Consider the following 15,373-nt stretch of genomic DNA (forward strand, 5'->3'; position numbering starts at 1 on the left):
GCAAAGGAGAAAGGAGAGAGGGAAGACTAGACAGGTAATCAAAGCAGGATATGAAAGGCCTATGCTAAGGACTTTCAGCGTTACCCGAAGGGAATAGAAAGTCACTGAAAAGAGTCCAAAACTAATTCCGAGTCCCAAACTAATTGAACTGAGTTATTATCTTAACCTTTATCTTAACCTTTTCCTCTTAAAAGTATCTCCCCCCCTCTCCCCCTGCCCAAATAACCACTAATCATCTTTGGAACTAATTTACCTTCTCTGGCCTCTTCCACTGTCTCTGTAGTCCCAATTTCATTTCTGGGGTTATAGCATTATGTCAAGAACCAAATACTTTTCTAACATGCTGCAACACACAGAACACATATGATTTTTTAAAGATTAACATACTGTTGCCTTTCTATTTGGTATTCTCCATCTGAGATGCTAGTGGAGGCCACTACCAAGCTCTCCCCTGTGGAAGCTGGAAGTCAGGAAAGGATTTGGGGAAGTTTGGGCAGATTGGAAAAGGAAATGGCAACCCACTCGGGTACTTAATCACTTTGGGCAGATTAAGGATTATAATGGGAAAAGAATACAAAGAGAGTACCAAGGTGTTTCAACTCGGTCATTCACTAAAAAACAAAAAAAAAAACAAAAAAAAAACTGCTTTGCTTGAGTTTTTCCATCAGTCAGGTCAGGTGGAAACGAAGATGCTGTGCAGCAGGAGTAGAACCTCTTAGACGAGGAGAGAAGAGTTCTTGGTGTTGAAGTGGCTAAGACAAGGAATAGATATGCCCAACGCTAAACCAACAGGTATTTGATGGGAACATGACCTAAAGCTGCTAGATATTTCAAGTCAAGTGTTCCTTTTTTTGATAAGAAGCCGGTGTGATGCCCATGGGCTTGCCTGGTGACTCAGATGCTAAAGAATCTGCCTGCAATGTGGGAGACCTGGGTTTGATTCCTGGGTTGGGAAGATTCCCCTGGAGGAGGGGATGGCAACGCACTCCAGTATTCCTGCCTGGAGAATCCCATGGACAGAGGAGCCTGGCGGGCTGAGAGGTCTATGGGGTCTATGACTCTATGGGGTCGCAAAGAGTCGGATACGACTGAGCGACTAAGCACACACACAATGACCATACGGAATTCCGAGCATACGGGCTGTTAGTCCCTCTGTGGTCATGTTCTTGAAACTCTCAGTCTCTTGCTCTTTCAGAATTTGGGGGCTAAATAAGTATCTGTCAGCTTAATGTAGGCAGACTTACCAGCTGGAAGAATGACGACACCCAGCTTCCCGACTCCTTCAGGGTTTTTCTGGCCTCTGGGTGAATGTCATTACTGAGCAAACGGATTGCGCAAGACGGGTCTGAGCGGGCTCCCAATAGATGCTTACCACGAAGGGCCTCACACACTGAAAACTGAGCAGGGCGAGAGGACACTCGAGACTTTCCTCTTCCTGTCTCCATGTGACTGTGTGGACCAGGCGACAAGACATTTAAAACCAGGACAACTCCAGAAGGAAGGGCCGTTAGCTATGCCACTGGTTTCCTTCAATGCGTTTCCTTAAAGAATTTAGAAACTGCAGTAAGCCGTGGTTTCCAGTCTCACTGGCGGTCCCTTCTCCAAGTTCTTCTCATTTTCCCATCCTGGCCCACAACTACAATTTATTTCTTTTCACAATATTTTTGGCCTTTCCCTTACCTCTGCTTTCAAGAAAAGTCATTTAAGCCACTCCTTTACAAGCCCCACTGGAGAGCCCCTCAGGTGCTCTCCCTCCAGGGCCAGTTTCCTCCAGTCAGTCATTCAGGAGAGTTCAGCGGCGGAGACCCCCAGAGTGAATAGCCACCCCTCGTGCATCTCACTGCTTCAGGCAGCGCTCACGACGCGAGACTCGGAGAGCTGATCGCCCAGGCGGGCCGCGGTCCCTTTAAGTGCAGGCCACGCCCCTTCCCTCCTCTCGGCTAGGCGGGCGGTCGGTGGCGGCTGCTTCGGTGCTGACAAGATGGCGGCTGGCGGGGCTGTTGCTGCGGCGCCTGAGTGCCGGCTTCTGCCCTACGCGCTACACAAGTGGAGCTCCTTCTCCTCCACCTACCTTCCCGAGTAAGTGCCGAGTCCTGGGCTCGTGCTGCCCTACTGTTCGGCGTAAGCACGGCTCGGGCAGGGGGGCCGTGGAGGGCAGCCGCGCCGAGAGGCCCAGGCGGGGCCTGGTGAGGGGGACGCGCGGCCTCCGGAGTCTCATTGCAGCTGCCAAGAGCCCTTGCCAGCCCCCGCCTCGGGGAGGGGTTAGGATTCGGAGAGCAAGGTCTGGGTGAAAGGGGCGAGGTGTGTGGCGGCGCCGGGACGCGTAGGACAGCGGGGAGCCAGGTGATGCTGCGGCCGTGTTTGGGAATTGAGAAGGGCTTGGGGGCGGGCAGCTCAGGGACGTGAAGGCAGGAGTCGGGGCTCTCAGGGTCGGGACCGCGGACAAACTGGTGAAGATGTCTTAAGGGCGCCGAGGGCTCCGGAGACGCGGGGGGAAGGTTCAGTCGGTTGCTGCCGGGACGAAGTGTAAGGCTGAGTAGAGTGATTCTTCCTGGGGGAGGGGGGCGGTGGTCATTAAAAGTGATTAGCTCCAAAGGAGTGGTAAAAGTCACAGGCGGCCGAAAAGTTGTGAAGTCTTTGCAAGTGGGGATACGTTGTAGGATTTGCAGAGGGTACCTTTTCCGGTTGGTAGTTCTGAAAAAGAGAGTGGGCAGGAGAGACATTACAGAAGAGTTCCATTATATGATGGCTCAGAGCTTAGATTTATGTAAACACAGACCAACTTCCCAGCCCAGAAGCTCAAATACAAACAAAAAAGTCTGACTTTAATGAATCTGACTTCCAGTACTTGCTTGGTCTGAATCTCCAACTTAGGTGTTAAGAAGAATTGCAGAAGAACTGTATGTTTTTCTGTAGCAGATTGCTTCTGAAATGCTGACAGTACTTTGGTTCAGTATTTATTTAGCTTTAGCTCGTCTTGGAGAGAAGGAGCAAAGCGAACTCCGGTTTTATCAATACATACTGATAGAGAAACGAGCTTAGTGAGGTTTTAAGATGCGTGCAGACCCTGAAGAAAAGTGCTGATTGTCCCCCTGGACCATCATTTTACAAGTCCAGAAATGATTTTATGAGCAAAACAAGTTACATATCATATGTTTTTATGTTACTGAACAAATAAAGTGACTAGATATGTGAAGCATAACTCAAAAGTTTGCCACCTGTATTTCAAAAGTTCTTCACGCTTTCTCAAATGTGATTTCTCTAGTCAAATCAGTCAAAAATCTAAAAATGGATCTATAACCGCAAGAATCTGACTCTCTTGACTGCCAGCCCATTGTCGTGTTCTCCAGGTCGAGGGTTGGCCGTAAGGCCTTTAGTAGGATGTGGTTCAGTGAAGGATGCCAAGTGACCTGTGGCCTGATGTGGCCTGTGTGTCCTGTTAATGGCTGCTGTGTGACTGTGTCCTTGATTGATAATGACATCCAACTTTTAATGTGAGAGTAAACCAGGTAAACATTCCAGCTCTCAGCTGGAGTTGAAATGTGTCCCTTGGTACTTGACTTCTGATTTTCAGGGCTTACCAAATAGTTGAGTCTGAAGGTAATCATCATTTTTCTGTACCCAAGTTAGGATCACATAGAGTTGGGAAATGGTTTGGCATTGTTTGATCTAATAACTCTGGGAACATTTTCCTGGTTTCAAGTTAGACTGCTTCTAGGATTTCACTCCTTAAATTTCTGTTCATGGGGTGAGACTTGGGTATCATAATCTGAGTTAGGAATAAAAAGGAAACATAGGTTTTAAGCAGGCAGTGATTTAGTGGGATGGCAACTTTACTTTGACTTTGTCTCATTATCCTGGCCCCAGATTTGAAGTGGACAGCATACTAAATTTGGAGTTAAGACAGCCATTTGTAATAGGAGAAATCGATTGCAGTTTTCTCAGATATATTTGTAAACTAGTATTTAATGCATATTTAACTTCCAAACAATTTCATTTATTGTGTTTTTAGTCTTTATGATATTCTGTTGACTTATGCAGTATAGTTTTTATTTTAAAGCACTAAACTATTATAATAGGGGAGTAACCTGAACTTTTTCTTCGAAGGAGTTGAGTATTATGGATCTTGGGTTTGAGAGTTTCATGTCTGCTGGATTGGTGTATGCCATACCTGAACTTCTAATTGCAAATAAGGATGACTGTGAACTTCTATTGGCAAGTAAGGCTAAGTTGTAGCTGTGTATGCTAGGAAGCTTAAGGAAGGGATTGACTTTATTTACTTTGGCCCTAAAGTCTTAACAGCAATTAATTTAAGTAATTAATTTACTGGCAGTGACAGTCATGTTAAAGTCTAATTTTAAGTAAAGCCTTTTGTTGAAATTGTCTGGAAAAAAGTGAAAATGTTCACTCAGTTCTGTCTGACTCTTTTCAACCCCATGGACTATAGCCTGCTGGGCTCATCTGTCCATGGAATTCTCCAGGCAAGAATACTAGAGTTGGTAGCCATTCCCTTCTGCAGGGATCTTCCTGACCCAGGGGTCCAACCCAGATCTCTTGCATTGCAAGTGGATTCTTTACCATCTAAGCCAACAGAGAATAATCCTCTGGAAAAGGGCATGGCTACCCGCTCTAGTATTCTTGCCAGCAGAATTCCATGGACAGAGGAGCCTGGTGGACTACAGTCCATGGGGTTGCAAAGAGTCGGACATGATTGAGCGACTAGCAATGAAATTGTCTACAGAGTAGCAAATATTTATTGATTATAAGTCACTGATCAAGGCATCTTGAAGGGTAATAATGAGTCAGTAACAACAATGGGGAACATAGTGTGCCTTCCATTTGCTAGGCTCTCTTATGAACCCATAAGTGTATTAACTCATTTCATCCTCACAGCAGTTATGTGAGAAGTCTTCATTTTCAGCTGAAGCAACAGACATGGAGACATGAAAATTTGCCTCTGGTCAAGTTTAACTCCTGTACAGAATCAGGATTTGAACTCAGGCAGTCAGGCTTGGTCTTAACTTTGGAGCTGTTCTGCTTTTGCACAAAGGTGGAGAAGATTTGAAAGGGTTATTGTATTAAAGGCACTTACATTTTAGTTCTGAAAGATATTGTGAAGTCATAAAATAAAAAAGAAAAGAAAAATTCAGATCTTAGATTTTTTTTCTAAAGACTTAAACTTTTTCTTTCAAAGGCAGTAAAGAACATTTTTCTTCTAACCCTTTTAGTTTTATTTGGACTTCAAAAATGTTACAGCAGATTGCATTATAGATAACACAATTTTATTTTGAAACTAATGAAGTAGCCTTTGACTTTTCAGTGTGCTTAAAAAGTTTGCTTGTGTTTTACCTTTTTCTGAAGTTTACAGCTACTCTGGGAATTAAGAGAAATGCATCTGTTTAAATGATGGTTAATTCTTAGATGCACTCTTATATGTAAAAATATTTTATAAACTGCTGATCTCTGTACTCAGATGTGTATTGTTCTTGCTAATAGTGATACTACAATTTTTGGAGCACCTACTGTATGCAAGATGATTTTTGTATATAATTTTACCAAATCCTTAACTGCAAACCTGGTGGATAGGTATTATTGTATCTGTTTTGCATACGAGGAAACCAAGGTCCTTATAGGTCAAGTAACTTGCCCAAGGTCAGAGTTTTCAGGAGGCTTGGCAGGTTCTCAGATTTAAAAACTCTTGTGTGTGCCTCTAGTAATCACCCCTCTGAGTACCTCCTAATGAATCAGGCACCGTGTTTAGGACTTAACATGTTTCCTTGATTTCGTCTTCAGAAAAACTCTATGATAAATATTATCATTCTCTTTTATAGCTAGGGAAACTGGGGTTCAGAGAGGTAAGATAAATTGTCTATTTCTAAGAGCTGAAAGGGTAGGAGATATGACTCTGATCTTGGACTTCCTGACCTCTGTTATCAAAGCTGCTTCAGTGTTTTACATGGCTGTAATATGTTCCTAATTGGGAATACAGATTAAAAAGTGCTATAAGTTAGAATGGAGAGAGGGAAAGATATTTAGATATACTATATTATCTTGACATTTAAGTTTTAATGTATTAATATAAAAATTGGGAGGACCTTTGAAAGTATATGTACATGTTAAGTAATTTTATTAATATGGGATGATCCTTCTCTTGTTTACATATAGTGAAGGACTTCATTAGTTTAGGTAGTAAAATTGGATACATTTTGAAATGTTAACCTTTTTTTGTCTGTTAGTCTTTTGTATTAAAATCAAACATTATTTAAAACTGTATGTAGAATAAAAGATGAACGTATCTCAGGGCTTCCTGGGTGGCTTTGTGGTAACGAATCAGACACGAGTTTGATTCCTGATCCAGGAAAATCCCACGTGCTGGGGAGCAACTAAGCCTGTGTGCCACAAGTATAGAGCCTGTGCTCTAGATCCTGGGAGCCACAACTGTCGAGCCCACATGCTGCAACTGCTGAGCCCATGCGCCACAACTCCTGAAGCCCGCAACGCTAGAGCCTGTGCTCCAAAAAAGGACAAGCCACCGCAGTAAGAAGCCACACCCAGAGCATTGTCCCTGCTCACCTCAACTAGGGAAAAGCTCACGCAGCAACAAAGACTCAGCGCAGCCAAGAAAAGTAAATAAATTAATAAATAAAATAATAAAAAACACTGATTTGCATTTTAGAAGAGAGATGAACCTATTTCAGCTATTTTAAAATTTTACATTTAAAAGTGAATATGTTTTTCTAATTGCCAAAAAACACCCATCCTGAGTTATGGGAGGAATATTTGCAAAATAGACTCATAGAAACAAAATTTAAATTATTCTCAATCCTACCACCCAGAGATAGCTAATCACCCTGCAATATTCCAGATATTCCGTTATGTCTGTATCTATTTTCCAGTTTGATATTGTCCCTCTGTTGCTGTTCTGTATTCTTTTTCCTTCTTAATATGTGATAAATATTTCCTCATGTTATTAAATATTCTTTTATATTATCATTTGTTATGGATATATTATCTGTATTATGATTTTATGGCATTTTATTTCATTGACCCCCTATTTTGGAATGTTTAGGCTCCCTGAGTTTGTTTTGTTTTTATTGTTCTTTGGCCATTAGGAGTAATAAGGCATTTTGCCTTATAGAAACAAATCTTGAATTCATTTATGAAGAGATCTGAGATGTTGAATTGTTGGATTAAAGATATCAGATTATTTTTCTGCTGTTGGTGTAGGAAACTGTTTCTATGTACCCTGGCTTTACTTTGGTATTATCCTTAGTAATCTGGGGTTAAGAATGTGGTTTTGGTCAGATAGGTCCTTAGAGATGTCTAGCGAGTGGTTACATAATTCAAAGGTGACATTGCTCCTTGTCATTTCTTTTTTCTTCTCTCTCATCTTCGTTTATTTTAGCTTTTAAATGGATTTTTAGTTTGTTAATCATATACATTTGAAAAATAGAACACATTTGTGAGATTTATTATTTGTTTGGAATATAGGCAGTGATTACTGTGCATACAAATTTGAGAATTTGTTACAATCCTGTAGGCTTCTGAAACCCAGGAGTTGTGAATCCCTAGTTTGGAGTTATTTGGAGTCCCCTGGAGACTGGGGACTGTCAAGCTTTTTCTTTCTTTCCTACTCCTTTTTCCCTTTCCCTAAACTAAAATTAGTACTGGCCTGACTTAGGAGCCTTACTATTCACTGATTGTTCTAAGACTGATATTTTCAGTCTGGTGGTCTTAGAACTTTAGGAAAATAAAGATACCAGGACATAGGAAAAGTTTGATATGCATCATGAACTGGAGATTGAATCTGTGGAGCTGACTCCTAGGATTGGATCTTTGCGATTTTTATGAATATGTTCTCTGAGCATTGTCAGTTTCCTTCTATGTAGCAATACTTTTTATCTTGATCAAATACTAGGAGGTTTAGTATTATGTTTACTTTTTTTTTCTTTTTTTGGCAGATAGGCAAATAGCTCTGTTATTTGCATTAACTTTTTTTTTTAAGGCTGATCCAAGGATGTTCTGCATGTTGATAAGATACATTTCAGCTGTTGCTGGTGATCTGACTTTGCTTTTTTTCAGTTGTTCAGTTACTCATCTTTGGAATTATGAGAGATTTTCCAGTAGATTAAAACAAATACTTTTATTTATTTATCTTTGGCTGCGCTGGGTTTTTGTTGCTGCTTGGGCTCCGCTCTAGTTGCAGTGCGGCTTCTCACCTCAGTGGCTTCTCTTCTGTGGAGCACCAGCTGTAAGGCACGTAGGCTTCAGATGTTGGGGCTCCTGCGCTCTACGGCACAGGCTCAGTAGATGTGGCACACGGGCTTAGCTGCTCCATGGCGTGTGGGATCTTCCCGGACCGCGGATTGAATCCGTGTCCCCTGCATTGGCAGGCAAATTCTTTACCACTGAGACACCAGAGAATTCCCCCCAATAGATTTTAATTTTAGAAATGTAGCTATTAGCACCTAAGAATGGTTTTGTTTGTATTTATTCTGTTTGGGGTTTCTGATACCTCTTGAATTTATAGTATGACTCTCATTAGTTCAGAAAAAAATTTCCAAACTAATTTTTTCAAATATTCTTTCTACCCGCTTTTTTTCCTTCTTCCTTTTCTGACTTTGCTTAAATCCATACTATACCTTTTGTCTTGTCCTGTATATCCTTTATGCTTTTTTCTGTTTTTTAATCTTTTTTTTTCCTTCTGCTTGTTTCTCATTCTGGATAGGCTTTACTAACCTGTGCTCCAGGTTCACTAGTCCTCTATTCTGGCATGCCTTGTCAGCTTTTGATCCCATTTATTTTATTCTTGATTTCAGCTATTTTTTTTTAGTGCTAGACTTTTCGTTTGATTTTCCCTCTTTTAAAAAATAGATTCTAATTCTCTGGTGAAAATCTCCATATTGTGGTCTGTTTTCTTGACATCAGCCAAATTGCTTAAGAGTCTGTCTGAAAACTCCACTGTCTGAATCACTTTTAGGTCTCTTTCTAGTTTCTTTTTTCACACATTTTTATCTTGGTGGTTGTTATTATTATTACCATTATTTTGGGGAGTAACTTTTGATTAAATACCAGACATTATATTTAGAATTTTAGATACAATTAGAAATTATAGTTAGTTGCGTATACTGTTTTAGCATTTCTCTAGAGAAGGTTCTCTCATCTTCTGGCAGGCAGGTAAAATGGTGGCTGATTCACCTCAACAGTTCGGAATTGAGCTGACTTGAGGCTGGGTTCAGATTTTGTGAACATCTGTCTTGTACAACTTTGGTAGCCCTCCAGGGAGCAGCTGAGAGACTGGGTGTTTCTCGGGCTTCCTCTGCTTTTGCATTCCCAACAGCATGCGACTCTTAAAAGCAGGAGCTCCTTACTTTCAGTTGTTTTCTGCTGGCTTTTTAGCTTTTTGCTTTTTTCGTTTTAGGAGTTGACAAATGCTTTAAGAGGAAAATCAGTACACATTGTCAGGTTTGTTCTTTTATACCTTCCTTTTCTATAGGATCTTAATCCCTCAAGTCTGGTATGTCATGGCAAGATCCACTTACCAAGTTTTGTCCCTTTACCTCCTTGAAAATCCCAAAACCTCTGCTGACTTTTCTGCCCTTTAGCAGCTGTCCTTTCTTGGCTTCTCAGCTCCGTATCTTAAAAAATTTTTTTTAATTTATTGTTTATTTGGCTGCACTGGGTCTTAGTTTTGGCACATGGAATTTTTAGTTGTGACCTATGCGATTTAGTTCCTTGACCAGGGATTGAACTCAGGTCCCCTGCATTCGGAGCATGGAGTCTTAGCCACTGAACCACCCAGGAAGTCCCTCAGCCCCTCTTCTGTGCCATTAAAGAAATAGCCGGAATGCCCTGAGAGGGAAAGCTGCACAGAATCTGGGGCTCCTTTTAACAAGTTCTTCGTTATTTCAAATCCTGACTACCTCAGAAAGTCTCTGATACCTTAAGAACTTTACAGCTTTTCTGGTTATAAAAGGTGATGTTGGTCTGCTGTGGGCTATTCTGTCATAACCAAAAGCAAAAATCTTTCTGGGTTTGGTACTTATGGAGTAGACTTACATTTTGTAGGCTTCTGAATTCTTCATGGTTATGTTAATGTACTGTCCTAACACCTGGGCCCCACATATTTTTGCTCAATGTTTTCCATCATTTTGCCTTTAGATACCGTAACTGCTTATTCCTAATATCTGGTGGGAAAATTTAGGGACTATAAATAACATTATTTGTTAGCAGCTGTTTTAAATATTTATTGACTCTTTTGAGACTTATTTGTTTCTGAGGTCCAGAAATTGAGAGTTTAACGTTTGTCATTGTTGTTGTTCAGTAGCTAAGTTGTGTCCGACTCATTGCAACCCCATGGACTACAGCACACCTTCTCCCAGAGTTTGCTCAAACTCATGTCCATTGAATTGGTGATGCCATCCAACCATCTCATCCTCTGCCACACTCTTCTCCTCCCACCTTCCATCTTTGCCAGCATCAGGGTCTTTCTCAGTGAGTTGGCACTTTGCATCAGGTGGCCAGAGGATTGGAGCTTCAGCATCAGTCCGTCCAATGAAGAAAATTCAGGGTTGGTTTCCTTTAGGACTGACTGGTTTGTCTCCTTGCTGTCCAAGGGACTCTCAGAGTCTTCTTCAGCACCATGATTTGAAGCATCAATTCTTTGGTGCTCAGTCTTCTTTATGGTCCAACTCCCACATCCATACATGACTACTGAAAAAACCATAGCTTTGACTATGGATCTTTGTTGGCAAAGTAATGTCTCTGCTTTTTAATATGCTGTCTAGGTTTGTCATAGCTTTTCTTCCAAGGTAGAAGCATCTTTTAATTTCATGGCTGCAGTCACTGTCTGCGGTGATTTTGGAGCCCAAGAAAATAAAATCTGTCACTGCTTCCACTTTTTCCTCTTCTATTTGTCATGATATCATGGGACTGGATGCTGAGATCCTCCTTTTTTGAATGTTGAGTTTTAAGCCAACCTTTTCACTCTGCTCTTTCACCTTCATCAAGAGGTTCTTTACTTCCTCTTCACTGTCTGCCATCAGGGTTGTATCATTTGCATATCTGAGGTTATTGATATTTCTCCGGGCAGTCTTGATTCCAGCTTATGATTCATCCAGCCTGGCATTTCACATGATGTACTCTGCATGTAAGCAGAGTGACAATATACAGTCTTGATTCCAGTTTATGATTCATCCAGCCTGGCATTTCACATGATGTACTCTGCATATAAGCAGGGTGACAGTATACAGCCTTGACATACTCCTTTCCCAATTTGAAACCAGTCCATTGTTCCATGTCCAGTTCTAACTGTTGCTTCTTGACCTGCATACAGGTTTTTCAGGAGACAAGTGAGGTGGTCTGGTACTCCCATCTCTTTAAGAATTTTCCACAGTTTGTTGTGATCCACACAATCAAAGACTTTAACATAGTCAGTGAAGCAGAAGTAGATGTTTTTCTAGAATTACTTAGCTCTCTCCATGATCCAGCCAATGTTGACAGCTTGATCTCTGGTTCCTCTGCTTTTCCTAAATCCAGCTTGTACATCTGGAGTTCTCAGTTTAGGTACTGTTGAAGCCTAGCTTGAAGGGTTTTGAGCATTACCTTGCTAGCATGTGAAATGAATGCAGTTGTATGGTAGTTTGAACATGCTATGGCATTGCCTTTCTTTGGGATTGGAATGAAAACTGACCTTTTCCAGTCCCGTGGCCCCTGCTGACTTTTCAAAATTTGCTAGTGTATTGAATGCAGCACTTTAACAGCATCATCTTTTAGGATTTGAAATAGCTCAGCTGGAATTCCATCACCTCCACTAGTTATTTCATAGTAATGTCTCCTAAGACCCACTTGACTTCACACTCCTGGATGTCTGGCTCTAGATGAGTGACCACAGCATTGTGGTTATCCGGTTCATGAAGTCCTTTTTTTGTATAGTTCTGTGTATGCTTGCCACCTCCTCTTAATCTCTTCTGCTTCTGTTACGTCCATACCATTTCTGTCCTTTATTGTGCCCATCTTTGCATGAAATGTTCCCTTGGTATCTCCAGTTTTCTTGAAGAGATCTCTAGTCTTCCCCATTCTATTGTTTTCCTCTATTTCTTTGCATTGTTCACTTAAGGAGGCTGTCTTATCTCTTCTTGCTGTTCTCTGAAACTCTGCATTCAGTTAGGTATACCTTTCTTTTTCTCCTTTGCCTTTTGCTTCTCTTCTTTTTTCAGTTATTTGTAAGGCCGCCTCAGAAAACCATTTTACCTTCTTGCATTTCTTTTTTTGGGGGTTTTGGTCACCACCACCTGTATAGTGTTATGAACCTCTGTCCATAGTTCCTCAGGCACTCTGTCTACTAGCTCCAATCCCGTGAATCTATTCATCACTTCCACTGTGTAATCACAAGGGATTTGATTTAGGTCATACCCAAATGGTCTTTCTTCAATATAAGCCTGAATTTTGCAGTAATGAGCATGATCTGAGCCACCTTCAGCTCCAGGTCTTGTCTTTGCTGAATGTATAAAGCTTTTCCATCTTCGGTTGTGAAGAATATGATGAATGATTTTGGTATTGACCATCTGGTGATGTCCATGTGTAAAGTCGTCTCTTGTGTTGTTGGAAGAGGATGTTTGTTATGACCTTGTGTTCTCTTAGCCCAACTCTGATAGCCTTTGCCTTGCTTCGTAGTATATATAGTTATTTCCCTTCCTAAAATATGATTTTTGTATTATTTATCTTTTTTTTTTTTAGAACTTCCATGGGAATATTTATGTGAAAGCATTGTTTAAAAGAAGGAGCTTGGGTCCAATGTAAATTTTTTGAGTTGTAAATATTGTTAGTATTTAATACTTTAAAAATATCCTCACACTTCTTCAAGCTGACTGGTATTTATTATAGTTATCATCTCAGTGGTAAAGAATCCACCTGCCAGGCATCCACAGCCAGTGCTCTGTGACAACCTGGAGGGGTAGGGTGGTGATGGAGATGGGAGGGGCAATCAGGATGGAGGGGACACGTATATACCTGTGGCTGATTCATACTGATGTATGGCAAAAACTGTGACAATATTGTAATTATCTATCAATAAAAGTAAATAAGAAAAAGAACTCACCTGCCAATGCAGGAGACACAGGTTCCATCTCTGGGTCAGGAAGATCCTCTGGAGAAGGAAATGGCAACCCATTTCAGTATTCTTGCCTGAGAAGTCCCCATGAAGTGAGAAGCCTGCTGGGCTACAGTCCATGGGGTGGCAAAAGAGTTGGACTCCACTGAGCGACTAAGCAACAACAATGGCAACAATGTATTTGTTGTTAAGGCTATTGTTTTGGATAAATAGAAAGGTTAAATTATTTTAAGCATCCTTGAATATGTCTCCTTTCCCCTTCCTTTCATTGTCCCCTTTCTTCCCTTTTGATTTAAGTAGTGTGATCAATGGCACCCCACTCCAGTACTCTTGCCTGGAAAATCCCATGGACAGAGGAGCCTGGTAGGCTGCAGTCCATGGAGTCGCTAAGAGTCAGACACTACTGAGTAACTTCACTTTTTTACTTTCATGCATTGGAGAAGGAAATGGCAACCCACTCCAGTGTTCTTGCCTGGAGAATCCCAGGGACGGGGGAGCCTGGTGAGCTGCTGTCTATGGGGTCGCACAGAGTCGGACACGACTGAAGCGACTTAGCAGCAGCAGCAGTGTGATCAAAAGAGTCCCAAAACCTAACTCTTACTTATTATTCAGCTATCAGCTGGAATGTCACTCTCATAGGACTATATGACTGATCCCATCCCACCAAAGAACTCTGCACCCTTCTCTGCCCCTGTAGTTAAATGCGTTCTTACAGATATATACCCCTCTCATGTATCACTTCATACAGTTTATAATTATGGATTTATTTGTATAATTATTTGATTTATAGCTGTCCGCCAGTTAGACCACAAGCTCCATAAGGACTGTGAAATTTCTCCCCCCGCCGTCATTGTAGTCCAGCAGGAGTGAGTGAGTCAAAGTTACTCAGTCGTGTCCAACTCTTTGGGACCCCATGGACTATACAGTCCATGGAATTCTCCAGGCCAAAATATTGAAGTGGGTAGCCTTTCCCTTCTCCAGGGGATCTTCCCAAGCCAGGGATCGAACCCAGGTCTCCCACACTGCAGGCGGATTCTTGACCAGATGAGCCACTAGTCCAGCATAGTGTTTATTAAGTGCATGACTGAGTTAATTAACTAAGCACCTTGACTACTTTTCTTCTTTTAATAGAGTTTTATTCTGGGGCTACATGGAGTCATATACTGGCTATGTTAAAAATATTAAATAATTAGTTTTAATGATAAGCTTTAAATCTGTGCTATAAATTTTCATGGTTTTCATAATTTTTAGCAATTTCAGAGAATGTTTTAAGTGAAATTGATTGTCTTGGGCTGGGGATGTTGCGTTTTGAAGGACTTGGACAAGAAAGCTTCTTATCTATCTTGGTATTTTAAGAATTTTTTTATTGTTAAGATTATTTAAAATTCTTTTAGGCAGTTTTTCCAATGAAACCTTGAGAACTTTAAAGCATAGTTTATCACAGAACCTGATTTGGCTAATAGCTTTTAATAGTTTTAGAATATATTATGAATATTCTGATTAGTTTTCAGATAAGGATCATTTCCTCCAATTCCTTGAATATATGTATTTAATATGAAATATAAAAAGTAATATAAAAAGTTAGTTGACTTAACAATGTTTTGGGATTGGTAATTTGCATCCCATGCATTCAGCTACTTAAAAAGTACAATTCAGTGGCTTTTAGTATGTTCAGAGATATGTATAACATCACTGCAGTAAATTTTAGAACATTTTCATAATCTCAGAAAGAAAACTATACCCTTTGTTATGACCTGCTTACTTTCTTATCCTTAAGCAACCAGTAATTTACTTTCTGTATAGATTTTCCTGTCTCTGTAGATTGTGGACATTTTATATAAAGTTATATAATATGTGTTCTTTGTAATTGGCTTCTTTCACTTAGCGTATTGTTTTTAAGGTTCATTAATGTTGTAGCGTGTAGGATGTATCAGTACTACATTCTTTTTGTGACAGGTATTCTCTTGTATGGATATACTGCATTTTTATCCATTCATTAGTAGATGGACATTTAGGTTGTATCCACTGTTTTGGCTTTTATGAATAATGATGCTGTAAAAAGTTGTGTGCAAGTGTTTTGTGTGGTTTTATGTTTTTCTTTGGGTAAATGCCTATGAGTAGAATTTCTTGGTCATATGGTAATTCTGTGTTTAACTGTTTAAGGAACTGCCAGGCTATTGTTGGTTGATATTTTGTTGTTGGTATTAAAATTTTGTCGGACTGATTAGTGCATATGAGTTGAAGCCCTGTGAGGAGAATGAC

General features: G+C 40.6%; 1 protein-coding gene and 1 long non-coding RNA gene across 9 annotated transcripts in view; one reads left to right on the forward strand and one right to left on the reverse strand.

Annotated features, from left to right (window-relative positions):
• LOC133246763 (uncharacterized) overlaps window positions 1-1,863 on the reverse strand; it is a 65,727-nt gene extending 63,864 nt beyond the window's left edge. Inside the window, exon 1 of the long non-coding RNA XR_009736163.1 lies at window positions 1,245-1,863. This is a non-coding gene — a long non-coding RNA (uncharacterized LOC133246763). The remainder of the gene's footprint in view (window positions 1-1,244) is intronic.
• The window catches only part of MKLN1 (muskelin 1), a 392,081-nt gene that overhangs the window by 173,759 nt on the left and 202,949 nt on the right, over window positions 1-15,373 (forward strand). For 2 of the 8 annotated variants that reach the window (XM_061415392.1, XM_061415395.1), the window contains exon 1: window positions 1,942-2,079. The exons of 2 other annotated variants lie outside the window; for them this stretch is intronic. In XM_061415392.1, coding sequence (XP_061271376.1) covers window positions 1,982-2,079 — 98 coding nt within the window. In that variant the 5' untranslated portion in view covers window positions 1,942-1,981. Of the gene's footprint in view, window positions 1-1,933; window positions 2,080-2,294; window positions 2,344-15,373 lie in introns of those variants that run through there. 4 more of the 8 variants (XM_061415398.1, XM_061415394.1, XM_061415400.1 and 1 more) reach the window with 4 other exon arrangements.

The sequence above is a fragment of the Bos javanicus genome, chromosome 4, assembly GCF_032452875.1.
Source record: "Bos javanicus breed banteng chromosome 4, ARS-OSU_banteng_1.0, whole genome shotgun sequence".
NCBI lineage: Eukaryota > Metazoa > Chordata > Mammalia > Artiodactyla > Bovidae > Bos > Bos javanicus.